This window comes from Nyctereutes procyonoides, unplaced genomic scaffold (assembly GCF_905146905.1).
Source record: "Nyctereutes procyonoides isolate TBG_1078 unplaced genomic scaffold, NYPRO_anot_genome, whole genome shotgun sequence".
NCBI lineage: Eukaryota > Metazoa > Chordata > Mammalia > Carnivora > Canidae > Nyctereutes > Nyctereutes procyonoides.
In genome coordinates, this window is record NW_026575140.1 from 55230613 (window position 1) to 55248815 (window position 18203).

At 54.6% G+C, this 18203-nt stretch overlaps 1 protein-coding gene across 7 annotated transcripts in view; it reads left to right on the top strand.

The window, feature by feature from the left end:
• GAS7 (growth arrest specific 7) overlaps positions 1-18203 on the top strand; it is a 208389-nt gene that overhangs the window by 175166 nt on the left and 15020 nt on the right. For all 7 annotated transcript variants that reach the window (XM_055305576.1, XM_055305581.1, XM_055305582.1 and 4 more), the window contains exons 6-9: positions 3990-4079; positions 7297-7412; positions 9876-9950; positions 14606-14684. In XM_055305576.1, the coding sequence (XP_055161551.1) occupies positions 3990-4079; positions 7297-7412; positions 9876-9950; positions 14606-14684 (360 nt within the window). The remainder of the gene's footprint in view (positions 1-3989; positions 4080-7296; positions 7413-9875; positions 9951-14605; positions 14685-18203) is intronic.

The following is an 18203-nucleotide window of genomic DNA, read 5'->3' on the forward strand; positions in this document are numbered from 1 at the left end:
GAGTGGGGCCTGGGTCAGGGGCAGCTGATGGGCAGGGTGTGGGCCGGCCCCAGGGGCAGGCCCCCCAAGTGCGCATTATCCTCACTTTCAGAGTGCCAGGGAATGCCCCAGAGCAAAGCAGAACCCCCCCCCCACCAAGTGCCCTCCAGCGGAGGGAGGGAGAAGGAGGGGGGAGGGTGGTGGTATGGTGGTATGTTAGAATAGTAGGAGAAAAGTGGAAAGGACAGATGCAAAGTGGAAGCGCTTTCCTGGCAGGGATGTTCTGGGGGCCCCAGGGTAGGGACCTGAGTCACCCGCCATGCCTTGGCTTTGAGCCAGAGCGTCAAGGCGCTTGGTTGGAGCCGCCTCTCCAGCGCACCTTGCTCATTGTCTGTCCTGGCCTCGTGTCTCCCCTCCTCCTTCCCACTGACCTAAATCGGAGCTGCTCAGAGCTGGCCTGCAAAGTGTTGCTGGCAGCCCAAGCCTCTGGGACATTTGCTTAAAATGCCAGTTCCTCGATGGGTTCCTAGACCTACGACACTTGGTTGATCTGGGGCCCAGCAGGGACGTTTGTGTTGCAACCACCACCCCCAGGGGTTGTAAATACACACTTATGCCTCCTCTGGGAGTTTTTGCAGGAGGAAGTGACCGGCCAGAGGGCTCGGAGCAAGCAGAGCCCCGGGACTGGACTGGAGCTGGGCCTGCTGCCTGCCCTCCCAGGTGGCCCCACGCACGTCCGGGCCGAGATGGGTGAAGGCCTGCGTGCTGCTCTTCTCTGTCCACAAAGCGCTTGCTGCCCCCTGTCCCGTTCGCAGTCCTCCCTGACTCTGCCTCCCAGCCACACAGAGCAGTGATCCCCCGACTGTGGGTGCAGCCTCGGACCCTGGATCCTTTGCGAACCTGTGACCCTCTGTACCTCTCACCCCCTGTCTGCCTAACCCTAACCCTCTTATTAGCTAAATCTCTCTCTCTCTCTCTCTCTCTCTCAGATTCCTTCTCCCAACCCCCAGCCATTCCTGCAGTCCCAGCACCCATGCTAACCCTAGTGGTGATTTATCCCAAAGTAGGGCAATCGCTTATGCACCAATTTGCCTTCCTTGTGAGGCTTTAAACTGTTGAGGACAGGGACACCTGGGTGGCTCAGTGGTTGGGCATCTGCCTTTGGCTCAGGGCGTGATCCCGGGGTCCTGGGATGGAATCCCACATCGGGCTCCCCTCAGGGAGCCTGCTTCTCCCTCTGCCTGTGTCTCTGCCTCTCTCTATGTGTCTCTCATGAATAAATAAATAAAATCTTAAAAAAAAAATAAAACCGTTGAGGACAGAGACCCATTCCATCCATCACTGGCCTTCAGTTATTGCACCAAGGTACACTTGTGGAGCACCCCTCGGGGTTCTGTGCTTGCCAGGTAATAGGGAGACAGCAGAGAAAGGGTCTCCTTCCCATCATGGAGCAGACTCTCTGGCTGATTAAACAGTCATGAGAGGTATAATTACAAATGCATGTGTGCAGAGGGCTGGAAAGATCTAGCATCTCGAGGGGCACATGCAACAGACGTTTGCATGGGAAGTGGACAGGCCAGCGTTCCACTGAACAGCCGTGTGGTTGATGGCTTGAGCTCTGCTGTCAACCCAGCCCCGATTCAGATTCTTAACTTGTGGGATTTTCAGTTTCTTCCTGTAAAATGAGGCCCGTGTAACACAGCCCGTGGGGGTTGCTGGAATGATGACATGGCAATGTGTGTGGGGCGCCTGAGTGAAGGCCTCCTAGGGATTCCCAGTGGTTATTGCTGCCTCCCCCGGGGAGCTTGTGGGGTGCAGTTCTTGTTGGCATCTACCAGGGGATGCGGGGCTCTGAGGAGCATTGGGGACATCCCTGTGTGACGGGGGGGGGGGGCATCCATCCTCAAACCAGAGTTGGTAGAGGCAGGGACAAGCATCCTGGGACCTTTGGCCAGTCCATCCAAGGACCCGTATCCTCACAAAGCAGTAGAAGCGATGGCAGGGATGAGCCCTCCTTGTCCCCCGTCCCCCAGCCCAGCCAGATCCCCTTCTGTGGTTATTACAGGGCCATTTGTGGGACCTCTTGCCTTCAGCCCCCACCAGAATGCTCTAGAAGACCTCTGTGTTCACCCAGTTCCGCGATCCTTAACGCCCAATATAACGCCGTCATTCGTTTGTCACTAGATTTGGTTGAAATGTTCACGGACCACATTATCACACAAAATAAGGATGCCCCTGTGATCGCTGTTACTTGTTGAAACGAGAATAGCTGGCACGTGACATCAGGAATATGCGACGCTTGGGAATCCGGCCCTTGTGTCCATGATTCTGCAGGAGATCCAGGCGGCAGTGAGCCATCCGAGCCCCCGGGGCTGGGCGGAGACACCCCTAGTGTGTCAGCCTGAAAAGAGGGTTTGGGGGGACAGTTGCCTGATGGTGGGCATCGGGAGGCTGGGCCTCCCCCACTGCAGACTCCCTCAGGCGCCAGGAGGAGGAGATTCCACATCCCCAGGGTTTTCTGGATCCTTCCTGCTCCTGGTCTTCCCCTCCAGAAGGGGAATCCCAGCCCTTCCTTCCAGGAAGAGAAAGGAGCCCTTCCTCTCCGGAGGAGAGGGCTCCTGTCCTTGGCTGGGACGTCTCCCACACCGTCCTGACCTCCTGGGACTGCAGGTGAGACCCGGGGCTCTGGCAGCCAGAGCGGAATGTATGTGCTACATGCACGTCCAGCGTCCCATGTTGTGTCACCTGACGACACGCTGAACTCTTCCTGCCGGCTTGATAGCAATTGGCAGGAGCTAAGAGCAAGATCTGCTCTTGGGCAAATCTCCACAGACCGCACCCCTCCCCAGAGTGGGGGCTGGGCACCCCCACCCAAACCACAGCTTCTGTGCACGAGGCACCTCGTTCATGCACACGGCTGCCTAGCATTGCAGTTTATGCGGCCTCTGTCCAGAACCCCAGGGTTTTCCATGTGGTTCCTGCTTGAACATCACAGGGTTCCCGCTTTGGCGGGTGCCGGCTCCGGGGTGAGGCTTGCAGACAGCAGGGCCCAGGCCTCGCCTCCCTGAATCTCCATGGCTCCCACGCTGAACACAAATGAACAGGCTCCCCCAGGAGCGGATCCCAGGCTTGAAGCAACCCCAACAGAAGCGGGGGCTGGAGCGCTTCCACCGGGAGGGGAAAGCCAGGGCACCATGGACGTGCCTGGGCAGGGTCGTCTGAGACAGGCCCCAGGAACATCTTCACTGTCCGGCCCTGGGGGGCCCGGCCCCAAGCACACATCCTAGCATCATCACCTTCCACTCTCTTTGTCCGTAGAATATATATGGTGCATAAAACGCACAAGGTAAACTCTCAGCCTGACCCCTCGGCCACGTAGTTCCTTTATCAGGAAGCAGGCGACGTTATCGGCTTCCAGAAGTATTCCGTACATAAATGACCAGATGTGTATATGTTTTTTCCTCCCCGCTCTCTCTGTCTCTCGCTCAATCTCTGTCTTTCTGCACAAATAGTAGTATTTTGTAAATACTATTCTACATCCTGGTTTTTTTCTTCCCCACTTGATAATACGACCTGGCGCGCCTTCCACATCAACATATAAGAACTTTCTCCCGACGTTTTCAGCTGCCTATGCAAATCCCATAGATGCCTCTCTGCCCATTGCTGTTTAACCACTCCCCTGCTCGTGGACACAGATCCATCCATAGGGCATGCTCTCCATAGTGGTCACTGGGTTGGAGGTTCAGGCCGTGTGTGGTTTTTGATAGATCCTGTTATGCTGCCCTGCAGAGAGTTGGGACCGGTTGCACCCCCCTGGGGTGGGCATGAGTGCTGCTGCCCCTCATTGGAAACGCGGGCCCCTGGAACATCCCGAGACTGCAGTCAGTGCATGTTCTGCCAAACTGGTGTAAAGGGAGACCTCTGTAATGCCGTGTGCCAGGCACAGAGCCTTCCCAGCTGCTCCCAACCTTCTAGGCAAGTCGTTTTCTTTCTTGTTCTGTGCCCTGCAGATAAACTGCGTGACGTTCCCTCACCCAGACACAATGCCGGAGCAGCAGCTGCTGAAACCAACCGAGTGGAGCTATTGTGACTATTTCTGGGTAAGTGTGCCTCAGTTTCCTCCACCCCCTACTTCTCCGAGGATCAGGAGTAGAGGACACCCAGAAGGTGCATGAAGGGTCTCAAGCTCAAAAGAAGAGGATCCTCTTCTGTTGAAACCTGGTGGTAGATTGAGCATCCAGGGCAGATGTTTGAGACCCTCTTAGAGGCCAGATAGTTTCATAAATCTCAGCGGATCCATGGGATTTTCATTCAGGGCAGAACGGCAACCCCGGATAGAATGCAGATGAGCTGAAGGTCACTAATTTGCTGCTTGGTAGGAGCAAGAGGCTGGATCCAACTTCAGTGGGGGAATCTGGCCGCCCCACTTGCTCTGTCACACTTGAAGGTGACCTTGGACAAAAGCTTTACCTTTTGGGGCTTCCTGCTTCTATCAGGCAGGAGGAAGTTGGGTGCCAGGATCTGTGGAGAGCTCTGCCTTTACTCACTGTGGTTCCAGAACTTTTGCATTCTGTTCAATGAGTGCAGAGCTTCACTTTTGCAAGATAAAAAAGAGTTCTGGAGACAGATGGTGGGTGACGGTTGTGCATCCCTGTGAATGCGCTTGATGCCGCTGAGCTGCATCCTTAAAAGTGGTTAAGATCGGGGGGGTGCCTGGGTGGCCCAGTCGGTTAGGTATCCTGACTCTTGATCTCCACTCAGGGCTTAATCTCAGGGTCATGAGTTCAAGTCCCACACTGGGCTCCAGGCCGGGGGTGGAGCCTTCTTTAAAAAAAAAAAAAAAGGTTAACCTGGTAAATTTTATCTTACGTGTATTTTCCCACAACAAAATCAGTTATCTGTTGACAGGTGCACAGCCCGCCTGCTCAGAAGCTCTAGGAATAGCCCTTGGCCTCCGCCTGTAAGGCCAGCAGTGACTTTCAAAGTGAAATCACCTCACTCTGGATTCGTATAGTGCTGATAGTTGCTCATCCTTGGGAACATATGAAAAAAACACTGAATTGTATGCTTTAGGGTTAAAAAAAAAAAAACACTTAAGCAGAGACCCTGAGGAGCAGTTAACACACAGAATAAAAACTGTTTGTTTCGCCACCATGCAGGATGGCATCGCTACCCATTTCTAGTTTGCGAGCCAAGCACCAGACAGACATGCTTTTGTTCTGTTGACAAGTCACTTATGCTCTCAAAGATACCCAGTGATTCCCAGTGGCCCAGCCGTGTATCTCCCAGGCCTTGGGGTGGGGGTGGGGGGATTGGGATCTGGAGAGGGGCAGCAGACGTCACAGAGAGGGTTCTGTGGGGCGGCAGAGGTCAGAGTGTAGGGGATTTGGGAGGCCCCATGAGCATGCTAGGTCTCCTTCTGTTTGCAGTAGGAAGATGTTGGAATACAATGTGATGAGGTTTAGAAGCGTCGTGCGGGGAGGACTGGGAGCGGCTGGTGGAGGAGTCAACAGCACCTACAGAAGCTCACGGTGGCAGCCAGAGATTGGGGGCGACGGGGAGTGGCTGGCTATAGATGTCAGCTCTGAAGAGGGGCGTGCAAAGTGGAGCATTCAGGGGAGACTGGCTGGAGCCCTTCGGAATGCAAACCCCGGGAGCTTCAGGACAGTGCATGTGGGGTTCATGTGGAGGCATCAGGGACCCTGCCACTGGTCAGCATCCAAGGGAGCACCATTTGTGGAGTCCTGTCCTCATTCAGGCTCTGCTGCAATCTGCTACTTACTAGGGCTTTATTTTTCCTGACCACCACTTTTTCCTCTAACAGAAACCTCCCCACTGACACAGCCATCAAAGTCCACCATTTCTGGTTGCTTTTCCTGAGTGTGGACACATCACTCTCCATCCCATGTGGGAGGCAGATTGAGGCCAGGATTTGGGGGGGCAGTTCTTTGGCTTTTATCAAGGTGTAGCATTCACACAGTGAAGCGTGTGGATCTTAAAAATACTTGGAGAATGGGACTTCTGGGTGGCTCAGTGGTTGAGCGTCTGCCTTTGGCTCAGGGCATGATTCCGGGGTCCGGGGATCGAGTCCCACATCAGGCTCCCCACAGGGAGCCTGCTTCTCCCTCTGCCTCTGTCTCTGCCTCTCTGTGTGTCTCTCATGAATAAATAAATTTAAAATCTTAAAAAAAAAACTCAGAGAAGCTTTTCAGTGGCCAGAGCAGCCCCACCATGCCATGGAGTGTCCTACGTGGTAGTGATCTCTCTGTCACGAGAGGTATTAGCAGTGTGGCCTAGAGGGCCTTGTGTCAGGATGGCTGAGGAAAGGGGATCCCATGTCAGAAAGGAGTTTTGGTGAGGGGTGTCCGTAAGGTTTTAAATGCTCAACAATGGGAAGTGGGATTCTCTCCAGACCCCTTTCCAAATTTCCCTTCTCCTAAAACATCTGCTCTGGAAGTAGTCTTAGAGACATAAGATACAACCCAGGCCTACTGCAAAGAGGGGGGATGGACACAGCTCGGGATTGGAAAGGCCTGACCACATCACCCCATGGCTAAGCTGAGACAAGGGGTCCAAGGACCGATGTACCTGTCTGGTATCAAAGGATGCATTTTTAACTCCTTTCTTTAAGCACCAAAGCATCTGAGTCTGGATTCCTGGTGGGGAAAGGCTGTCATGGGGGAGGACACAGCTTCAGGTGTGGTACCTGCCAGGCCCAAGAAGTCTCTAAGAGCTATGTGGGCAGACCCCGGGATGAATGTCCTGCAGGGGAGGCTGAGCCTAGGGGTTGCTGGGTAGGAGGCAGGAAAGAGGTATTCAGGTCCCCTTGAAGAAATGCAAGCAAAACGAAAGAAGACATTTAATTTTGACATTTTAAGAGTATTTGCTTGCAAAATGAATCTAGTACTGAACTCTCATTTCACTGACTTGACCATCTTCCTTGAGTCCTGACTTGGTTGAAAGTTGACTAACATCAGATACCACTTAGCGAGCATTTAGGATCCGGTGAGTGCTGTGCCAAGCCGTTTCCAGGGGTCACTTACCCTGGAATGACCATAGGAGGTGGGCGCCAGCATCCCCCCAACACCCAGTTTCACAGATGAAGCAGCTCAGACTTGGACCCAGGGGAGAGCTTGTCTGAGGCCTCCCAGGAGAGAGACACGAGCTGGGACCGTGGGCACAGCATCCCTCTTGGGCTGAGGTCAGCTTGCCAGGGGGCGGGGGGGTCCCTTCGGGGGCTGCCTTCCCCACACTCCATTCCCTGCAGCCCTGGACACCACCATCACCTAACCTCCCGTGCCTCTGTGTCCTTTCTAGGCTGATAAGAAGGATCCTCAAGGCAATGGCACTGTAGCTGGGTTCGAGCTGCTGCTTCAGAAGCAACTGAAAGGCAAGCAGATGCAGAAGGAAATGTCAGAGTTCATCCGGGAGAGGTGAGGCCTGGGCCCCCTCCCAGCTCCCGGGGCCACGGGCAGCGCCACCTTGTCCTCTGGGCCCGAGGCCCTTGAGCGACTGGGATGAGCACTGGCAACTCGGCACCTGGACCAGTTAGCCCCAAGGGGAGCATGAGACCTGAGGCGCCCCAAGATTCGTCTTGGGACAAATCTAATCTGCAGATGTGTTGCTTTGGCCTGTGTAATATGTTTGAAGTTTGAGCTAACTTTTCTTTTTTTTTTTTAATTGGTAGATCTTACATTAAAAGCTGGCTGCCTGGCATGTCTTGAAAAGGCAGAAAGTCTGGCAGGAATGGTTTGCCCAACAATGGGCCAGAGCCAAGTGGCAGCCACCCCAGAGAGGCAGCATTTTGCCACAGTCCCCACCACTCCCTACTGTCTCCCCCGTAGACCCCTGGGCTCCTTTACATTGGAAGCACTGGTCCTGTCATAACAAAAAGGAGGAGTGTTACCTTGAACTAAAATGAACTAAAACTGTGTCCCGGGCCTGTTTGTAAAGAACCTGCCACCCCCTCCTCCCCCCACTCCCATCCCTGCCTTCAGGGAGCTCAGTGAGATGCAAGAGTCAGGTGACGTCATTGTGACAAGTGCAAGGATTATAATAGTGATTTTGTTGAGGGATGGTCTGTCTGAACATAAGCGAGGAAACAATAAATTCATCCTGATGGAAACAGGAAAAAGTAAAAGGAGAGTCTTAAGTTCCTTCTCCACCTCCCACCTTTCAGTTCCTCTGAGGTCTGAGACCCTGTAAGGCACACACACCTGCCCACATGTATGCACCCCCCCCATGTGTGCATTATACACACAACTTTCCATTCTGGAGTTTCCAGGGTGCGCTGGAAATATTTACAGTAAATGGCAATATATTTAACATTTTTTTAAATAACAATTTTAGTAATTTTTCAGAGTTTCAAAGCACCTCTTTTGCTTAGGAGGCCTGTTTTCCATTTGTAGAAGCAAATCTTTATTTTACGACCCTCTAAGGTGGTACGGGGTGGAGAGGATACATCGCTGAGGTGCGAACAAACAGTAGCACAAAGCAGGTGACCAGGTAAATGGCCGTGAAGCCAAAGTTTGAATACACCTGCGGTCTTATATGTTCCTAAAAATGTCATGTTAGCAGATAAATGGAATCTGACCTTGGAGAACACTCTGGTCTTCTGTGAGGAGTGCAGATGTCTCCCGGGAGGCCTTTCCCAGCCGGGAGAGGTGAGGGCAGGGGCACACAGGTGGAGCCTGCTGGGCCCGGCATAGGGCAGCCAGGCCTGGTGCCTGGTGTATGCAGTTGGCAGTGAGGAGTCTTGGGGAGTGTGAAGCTAGGAGTGCTTAGATCTGCTTTTGAGGGAGATGTGTTGACCTCTGACTGGATGCTGCACCCTGGTCGCCCATCACCCTGGGGAGGGCAGTGCAATGGCAAGGAAGTGACAAAACAGGAAAGAGACTCCAGTGGGACCCAGATGCCGTCCAGAGATGACAGTGGGAGCAGAGCCATGAATGAAGAAACACAGTTGTGGGTCTCTCAGACCAAAGCAGAAAATAATTCTTACTCAGAATGATGCCAGGGGGCTTGGTTAGGCCACCCATCGCCATCACCACACCTGGGGCCATCAGCTTCAGAGCTGCTCAGAGCAAGGCTGCAGCCCCCGGAGGGTCTCTGAGGCCTTCCTATTTGCCGAGGGAAAGTCCGGGGGCTTCTGCGTGGTGGCTCTGGACGTCACAGCATGGTCCCTCATCCCCACAAGGCCCAGGGCACCGCTCAGGTGCTGAGCATCGCCGGGGACAACACTCTCACATGATGTGCCAGTTAATCCAGAACACTCCCCAGAGAGTTGCCTTGAAAGTATGTCAAGGGCTCGCCTGCTGGAAGCAAAATCCAAGGCAACCTCCCTCGCTCGGGGAACGGAGGCAGCCGCAGCTCTGGGCACTGCCCAGTTTCCATGGAAATACGTGTGGCCTGCAGGCCTGATGGTCGGGAGATGCTGAGGGCTGGGGGACTGTAGGGGGAGGTGATGTTCCTGCTTTGTGGGGGCCGTCCCCGCTTTGGAGGATCTACCCCTGGGGTGCAGGGGCCAGAAGGGAGGCTGTCCTGCGTGTCCCTGTGGTCTATCACAGGTTATGTTCATTCATCGGAGGGCCTCCCACGTGTCCAGCCCTGGGCTAGGAGTGATGCGAATAAGAGCGCCTCTTCACAGCCCAGAAGACACATGGGGTCACCCCATTTTACAGATAAGGAGACAGAGATTCACACAAGCTCGTTCACTCAACAGGGATTTTTCTAAGCACCTGCCATGTGTTGGGTGGATGGACAAGAACCTTGAACTCTCAGAGCCTGTGGTCTAGTGGGTTCCTTTACACGGTCAGTAGGCGGCAGGGCTGTGGGTCAGACCTATGATATGATCTCATGCCGCTGAGCTGACATGTTGGGTTTTCTCCCATTTGCAGGATAAAGATAGAAGAGGAATACGCAAAAAACTTGGCTAAGCTCTCTCAGAATTCATTGGCTGCTCAGGAGGAAGGGTGAGTGGGGGGGATGGTGACGGGAATGGGAAGGAACAGCAGACAGGATGGGGGACTTCCTTGTCTCTGATCCCTAATTGGTGCCGTGGTCCCACGTGACTGGGGAAGTCTGCATAGGCCTGGCTCCAGGTGGGCCCTCATGATTGCAGGTATGTGCGTCCATGCTCAAGGTGGGCACTTCCCCATTATCTTCTATCTGGTGACCAAGGGCCTCCCACCAGATCCTGGTGTATGTCAGCAGCCCCTCTACCCCATGCCCTGGACGCTGCACGCCAACCCCCAGACTCTCACTCCAGCTCCCGTCTCTCTGAGAGCAGGCTGGTAAGACCCTGGGTGGGAGAGGATTCTGTACCCGGGCCCTCATTTAGAATTCTCTCTCAAAAGCCAGGCTCCCGTGCCTCTCCAGCTGCAGGGGTCCAGACCTCCTTGGGTTCAGGATCTGGGCTGGCAAGAGGATCAGCCCCACCCTCCCAACCACAGAGGGGTCCCTAGCAGTGGAAGACTAGTTTTCTCTGCTTGTCTCTCTCTCTCTTTTGTTTAAAAGATTCATTTATTTACTCACAAAAGACCCAGAGAGAGGCCAGACACAGGCAGAGGGAGAAGCAGATTCCCTTTGGGGAGTCCGATGCAGGACTAGATCCCAGGACCCTGAGATCGTGCCCTGAGCTGAAGACAGATGCTCAACCACTGAGCCACCCAAGTGTCCCTTTCTGCTCATTTCTTAACATAAAACACTTGCAGCCCGCCGGTGGGAATGTAAAATGGTGCCACCACCAAGGAAAACAGTTTGGCAGGGCCTCAGAATGCTAAACAGGATTACCGTATGACCCAGAAATTCCGCTTGTAGGTTTATGCCCAAAAGAATTGAAAATAGGTACTCAAATACCCGTATGCATGTGTTCATAACAACACCATCCATGACAGCCAAAACATGCAAACAACCCAAATGGCCATCGGGGGATGGATGGACCAACAAGTTTTATATCCGTCCATGCTGGATCGTAGGGATATGCGATGGAATATTATTTAGCCATGAGAAAGGGATCTCAGGTCCTGATCCAGGCTACTACGTGGATGAACCTCAAAAACATTATCCTAAGTTAAAGAAGAAAAGGTTGCATGTTATAGGATTCCATTTTTATAAAACGTCCAGAATAGGAGAAACCCACAAAGACGGAACAAAGATAGGTGGTTGCTGAGTTGCCAGGGGAGCATGGAATGGAAAGAAACAGCTTCATGGGTTCGGGGTTTCCTTTTGGGGTGTGTATAGTCATCTGCTTGGGCAGCTATGATAGAGTACCACCGACCGGGCAGATTCAATGACACAGATGTCCCTTATCATGGTTCTGGAGGCTGGAAGGCCCAAGATCATGAGGCTGGAAGGGCTGGTGCCTGGAAAGAGCTCTCCTCTTGAGTTACAAGAGGCCACCATCTCCCTACGGGCTTCCCTTGGTGTGGAGAGAGCATGGGCTCTCTGGAGTCTCTTCTTATAGGGACCTGAATCCTATTGGATTGGGGCCCCACCACTTTTGACCTCATATGACCTTATTACTTCCTTAGAGGCTCCATCTCCAAATAACAGCCACCCTGGGAGGAGGTGGAGTGGGGGAGGCTTAGGGTTGCAACCTGAGTCAGGTAGAGACCCACACACTCAGCCCCTAACGGGGGGGGACGCACAGGTTTTAGAACAAGATAGAGGCAGTGGTTGCACAATATGGTGAATGTGCCGAACATCGTGGGATTGTTCTCTTTAAATTAATTTCACAGAACGTGAGTTCTGCAGACTCAGGAGGGGGGAGCTGGAAGGTTCCCCCCGCCTCCGCCGAGGCCTTCGCCCCATTGCTGCCTCCCTCTGTGTTGGAACCTCTCTTGCGAGGGGAAGTAAGGACGGAGGACGTCCTGTTGTGGGTGGTTATGGTCGTCAGAGGGCTGCGATGCTAAGTCCAAATCCGCCTGCGTGGCCTGAAGCCTCCAGGGGACGGGCTGTGCCAACCCAACGTGGCTTTGATTCAGGCCTCTCTGCGTGGGCCGGCCGTGTGGCCAAGTGGCGGCCGCTCTGTGGTTTCTCGCTGGTGTGGTGGGCCACAGGGCGGTCCCTGCAGGGCCAGGGGCTCCTCCACAGAAATGAGCTCACCCCCGTGGCCCCCTTCTGCCCCCACCCCTGGGACACTGGACCCAAGACGGGAGCAGGAAGGAGGCGTCAGTGGGTGGGGGAGTCGCCCCTCCGCCTGGCAAGGAGGCTTTCCTGCATATCTCCGTGCCCTGCAAGCGCAGGGCTGTTCTGGAGTCTTCCGGCTTCCACCTCCTCGGCCTGGGCTGCTGCCAGGGACACTCCATCCTGCCAACATGCTCAGCATATGCTCCCAGCTGCACGAGCCAGGCCTGCACCACCGTGCCGTACACACACGCACTGACACACACGGGCCACCCAGCGCACGATCGCTCACGGGCCTCGGCGCCGTGCACCTGCAACGCGGGCGTGAATGTGCATCCCATCGTGGCTGCCCAGCCACACACTCCTCCTGGCGGACCGGTGGGGGCTTTGGGGAGGGAGTGGGGGGGCGGTGAACACACGGGAAATGAGCTTTGGGTCTTTGCGGGTTGGTAATTGTGACAGTAACACACATTTTGACTCGGCTTGCCTGAGACCGTACGTTGGAATGGAAATACATCTCAGGTTTTCTTCCTTTCATTAACCTCTCCGCAGATGAAAAAAAATCTGTCTTCGAGGGAGAGAATTTCTAAATTGCTTTTTTTTTTCCCCCCTAAACTGGGAGGTGGCTCTGGAGGGGCCTGGAATTCTGGGGTGAGGAAGTAGGGGGGGTGGATGGGGGTGTGTGCTGCTTGCTCAAAGGCCCATCTGAGGGTTGCGGTGGCACCCGCCCCCCTGTGAATGCCCAGCCTGGAGGCAGTGGGTGGGGGCCGAGGACCTCATCCTGTGTGGGACCCAGGCTGCTTCCTTCCTTTCCAGGGCAGCACCCAGATGCCCTTCTCAGGCCTCCAAAGCCCTGGGCCAGTTCCACGTGCTGACCGTAGGCGCCCAGGCTCAGCAGCGCCCAGGGCCTTTCTGGCTGCCGGGCTCTGGTTTGTAGGTTCACGGGGAGCTCAGCCTGGATTCCAGCTCCCACTCCTCCCGGCTCTCACTTTAGATCTGTGATCCTCTTGAGATAATCTGCATGTTGGAGCATCAGGCCAGGGTTCGAGATTTTTTTTTTTTACCTCCCCTACCACCACCCCGTGGATATGCAGTCGTCTCTGACCCCACCCCACCCCCAGGTGCTTGGCACCTGTTACTGGTCACTTGCCTGTTACCTGCGTGCCTGTGTCTGCACCTGGCATTCTGTTCTTGTATCCACGTGACCGCCACGACTGCTCCCACCCCCTCCACCTTCCCCCCATCCCCGGGCCCCCTGACCATCTGCCAAATCAAGGGAGAGCCCAGGCCACCCAGAGTTGCCCCAGCACCGCTTCCGGGAGCTCAGTCCCCTTCCGAACAAGACAGATGCCAACAGCTTGGAGTGCCCCGTGGCTCCCTCCGGCTCTTCCCTGATGGACTGTGCTCCCCAGCCAGGATCGCCCCGGGGGACCTTTCTGTGCTGCCGGACCCCTAGATAAAATGGGTCAGCCATTTCCCGTGAGCCAGCCTTGCAGCCAGACGGCCCTGGACTGTGACCAGAGGAACTCATTGTGTTCTGTTGGACGAGTCTCACTGCCGGTGGCCTCGCTCGAAGCCCAGGAGCCGCGCGACCTGCTGCTTTTTGACTCAGCTGTGCCACTTCGCTGGATGTTTTACGGATTCTCTGGGGAGGGAGTGGGGGTGTGGGGGGTGATGGTGGCTTTTTTGATGAGATGAAGGCATCTCAACAGTCAGCCCGGGTTTACGGGCTGCGTGGGGAGGTCTCGAGCAAGGACTGCGTGCATGTCGCTTGAAGCCCAGCGAGGCTCGAGGGTTCCAGGTGGTGGAGGGTGTGGGGACCACTCGTGAAGACCCTGGGGACCTCAGGAGAAGATTGCTTTTATTTTTGAAACCTCTCCTTTGGGTGGCAGATGATTAGGTCACGGTACTCTGCCCTTCTGGGTGTGGAAGGTGTGGGCCGCATCGGGTGGGGCTCTACAGCCCAGAATCAGGACTGGGGGAGCCGCACCTCTGTGGATGGGGATCGAGAGCCTTCCCTGCTGCGTGGGCATCCGTGAGCAGTCCCTCCGCCCAGGGGTCCATCTCCCCCCCCTCCACCACCACCATCACCTTGGAAGTCTGGCCACTGGAGGCTTGCCCGCAGGCGGGGCTGTGTGGCACCTTCTGTTTGAGAAGGGCTTCTCCCCAAAGAGGTGGCTTTCCTTCTTCCTTGAGAGGCCAGCAGGCCTTCACACTGCGCTCCCATGAACCAGGGTGGGCGCCAGGAAGGCACGGGCAGGTGCCTGCTGTGCACCTGCACCCCACCTCCTTCTCCCATCTCCCCCGGTTCTCTGAGTTTCTGGATGTTTCCCCAGGTGCTGCTGCCTGCCCCCTTTGGTCCTGAGATCCTCAGCTCGGTTTGGGATGGTCCCCCTCCCCCGCTGAACCCATGTGGAGAATCCGCCCTCCCCCCAGGAGGGGCCAAGATCTCTGAGGGCAGTGCCGCTGCCTGGGTCTGACCTTCTCTCTCCTGTTACAGCTCCCTGGGAGAAGCGTGGGCCCAGGTGAAGAAGAGCCTTGCAGACGAGGCGGAAGTTCATCTCAAGTTCTCTGCCAAGGTGAGCCGGCCCTGCGGCCTCTCTGAGCTGGTCACATGCAGCCGTGTGCTGCTGAAGGGCTCGCAGGGATCTCCCCAGTGTGTCCCCCCGGCCCCTTCCGTGGTCCGCGGTGTGGATTCCCAGTGCGGGGCAGAGAGACAGCAAAGCAGTGGCATCAGGGGCCATGCGTGTCCCTCAGGAGCTCAGAAAATAGTCAAAGCTTCATAAGTACTGGTGTTTTATAAGTATTTATTCCCTTTGTGCATTTTTTTAAGATTTTATTTATTTATTCATGAGAGACACACACAGAGACAGAGAGGGGCAGAGACACAGACAGAGGGAGAAGCAGGCTCCCTGTGGGGAGCCCAATGTGGAACTCGGTCCCAGGACCCTGGGATCACACCCTGAACCGAAGGCAGATGTTTAACCACTGAGCCACCCAGGTGCCCCCACTCCTGTCTTTTGAAGCCTACTCTCTCTCGGGATCTTTCTGTTCCCAGGTGACCCTCTTCTTCCCCGCTCCCTGGCTCAGATCTCCAGATTCCATCTCAGGCTCTCACCTACTCTTCAGGGGGAAAAAATAAACCCAGAGTCTAAGGGAAATAATTCACACTAAAGTGTGCATGACTGATGGGGCTGCCCACTAGCATGATTGCGTTTTAAAGGAAGAGAGATCCTTGAGAGTAGCACCATTCTTGGTGGCCTTTGTCCCGTGGGGTCTGCACCCTTCCCACTGTCACCAAATTGGAGGGTACATTGCCTCCTTTACTACCATGTGGAGGTAGCACCTCCCAGAGGCGTCTGCTTCTCCCTGAGTTCCACACTCAGCACCCATGGTTCCATCTGTTCTCCGGAGCTTTGCTCGTAGGCATTGCCCTTTGGGGCTTTGGGATGTGCGCCATCGGAGGGCAGGAATCGGGCTTCGTACGTGTCTCACCACCCTACCCCGTGACGGTCCCCCTTGCACGCAGAGGGCAGAATGAGTGGCTCAAGTGATGGGGACCCACAAAAGGGCTTTATAAAGATCTGGGGTGGGAGGAAGAAACAATGCCGCTAGCAGCCCCACCCCCGGCTTTGGAAGGATGTTAGCACCCCGAAGTCAGGTTGACACCAGCCGTGAGTGAGACTTCTGGGCTCGCAACAGCACCCTTAACCCAGCCACTAAGCACCTCGCAGGAAATCTGCCAGTCGAGTGTGGGTGAGGGGGCTCCGTGAAGCGTCCTTTTTCTGCCTCGGCAGAAAGCAGTGAGTTATTTCCAAGCTGTTGATCAGGGAGTGTTCCCCTGAGGTCTCCCTTCTCGCGTCCTGGCCTCCATGGAGGCAGAAGCCTCCACTGATGGGGGAGATGGGGGAGGGAGGCTGCCAGTGTGAGGTGGAGCTGGATCTATAAGTTCTGAAAGGTCACCTGCTGGGTCCCCGGGAACCCTGCTGGCACCCGCTCCTCATCACCGAGATCCTCCAGTCTTGATTATTTATACAGTGCCCAACAGGTGACAAAATATTCTCCAAATACACACATTTTTCTCTACGTCTTTTTACCCTCACCGCTGCCACCACCTCTGCCTTCACCAGCATCGGTACTTCGAGCCACCAGCCATGTCTGGTTTTCCCACACCCACTGATTTCTCTGACACCAGCCGGGTGTCCTACAATTCAGCTCAATGCTGGCGCTACCTGCCTAGAGAAGCATCTGATCCCATGGGCAAAGGGCACCGTCCCACAAGACTGTCCCCCTTGTTGCTTCCAAGTCTGGCCACACGTGTGTCTGGCGTAGTGACAAATCGGGACTTCCCACGACACCTTCCTCACATTTGATGCTTTGCTGAATGGCTCACAGAACTCGGGGAAACATGTACTTAGGTTTCCCGGTTTATCACAGATTAAAGGACATCGTGAAGGATACGGATGAACAGCCAGATGAAGAGGTCCATAGGGTGAGGTCCAGAAGAGTCCTGAGCACGGGAGCTTCCGTCCTCATGGCATTGGGGTGTCCCAACTGCCCGGCAGGTGGATGAGGTCACCAACCCAAAAGTTCTCCAAACGCTATAATTGATGGATTTTTATAGAATTTTCATCACATAGGCGTGATGGCTTATGAACTCCATCTCTGCCCCCCTCTCCTTCCCTCCCCAGGGGATGGAAGAGAGGCTGAAAGTTTCAAGCTTCTAATCATGGTTTGGGCTTTCTGGTGACCGGCCCCCATCCTGAAGCTCCCCAGGAGACCACCGAGGTCACATCATTAGAAAGATGCTCCTGTCTCCCATGAAATGCCAAGGGATTTAGGTAGGGGTTCTGTGTCTGGGACCAGGGTCAAAGACCAAATATTAGCACCAGAGATGCTCCTAGCACCCCGATCATTTGGGGGGTTACAAAGCTTTCGGGAGTTCTAGCCGGGAGCTGGGGACCAAGGCCAAAATACACATTTGTTGAATCAAGGCATCCCAGTGTGCAAGCATTCTAGAAGGTTCCGTGAAGGGACTAACTCCTTTCCCTTGGGTTTTAACAAGCACCCTGGCAGTCAGCATCTGCATTTCACACATGCTCCTGAGGAAGCAGAGGACAGGACTGAGGGAATTGGCAGCTTGCCCTCTGGACCTTCTCTCTGGGCAGACCAATGGCATTTAAAAATGCACAGAGCCCTGTTCTAAGGGACACTCTGTCCTCTCTCAGGGGGTGGCCAGGGGGGTTCAGGCCTCCCCCTCCAAGCACTCGGGATGTTTTCAGCCAGGTGTTGTCAAGGTAGGGCTGACTTCACCATGCAGCTGATGGAAGATCTGTGACGAATGTTCACGAAAACCGGATTTTTCTATGGGAGCTTCTCCTGCCTTCAGCCTGTGAATGTTGGTGGCCCTTGGAGGCGACCAGGGTAGCAGCCCAGTGGCTGGATGATGATTCCTCAAAAGCAAAGGGGCTCCCAGGATTTATGCATCTGCCATGGATAATAGGGCTCCCTATGGCCGAAACCCATTTTAGCATCTGCTCCACAGGGCTTGTTGAAATTCACTCTGAATGTTCTGTGTCAGGGGTAAGAGCACTTTAAGAAATGCAATTTCAGCTATGGCAATCTTTCAGGCTTTGCTATCTCCTGGCTTGAGCCACCATCCCTACCAACAGGCTCCTGAAGAAGTAAGATTGCTGTATGCAAAGGAGGATCTACCTGGCTTCAGCTGAGGAAGAGAAAATAGAAAAATTCTGACAGAAGAAAAAAAATCCAATCATGCAAGAGAGGCCGTGCATTCAGACAGAAGATTTTAGGGGGACAGTGGGAGTCCAGAGACGTGAGTTTTATATCCGTTCTCTTCCTGACCAACTTTGTGACCTGGAGCAAGTCTTAGCAACTCTGGGCTTCCTTTTTTTTTTTTTTCTTCATGTGTGAAACGAAGAGCTTGGACCAGATCAGTGACTTGAAGCTGATTTGATTGGTACCCCCAGGTAATAAGTTTTGCATGGGCAGCCAGAGCACACAGGTGTCCAGATCCAGATAGCCACGCACAGGTGCTCACACACATGCATAGCTAAGACAAATGTTCCACAGAGCTA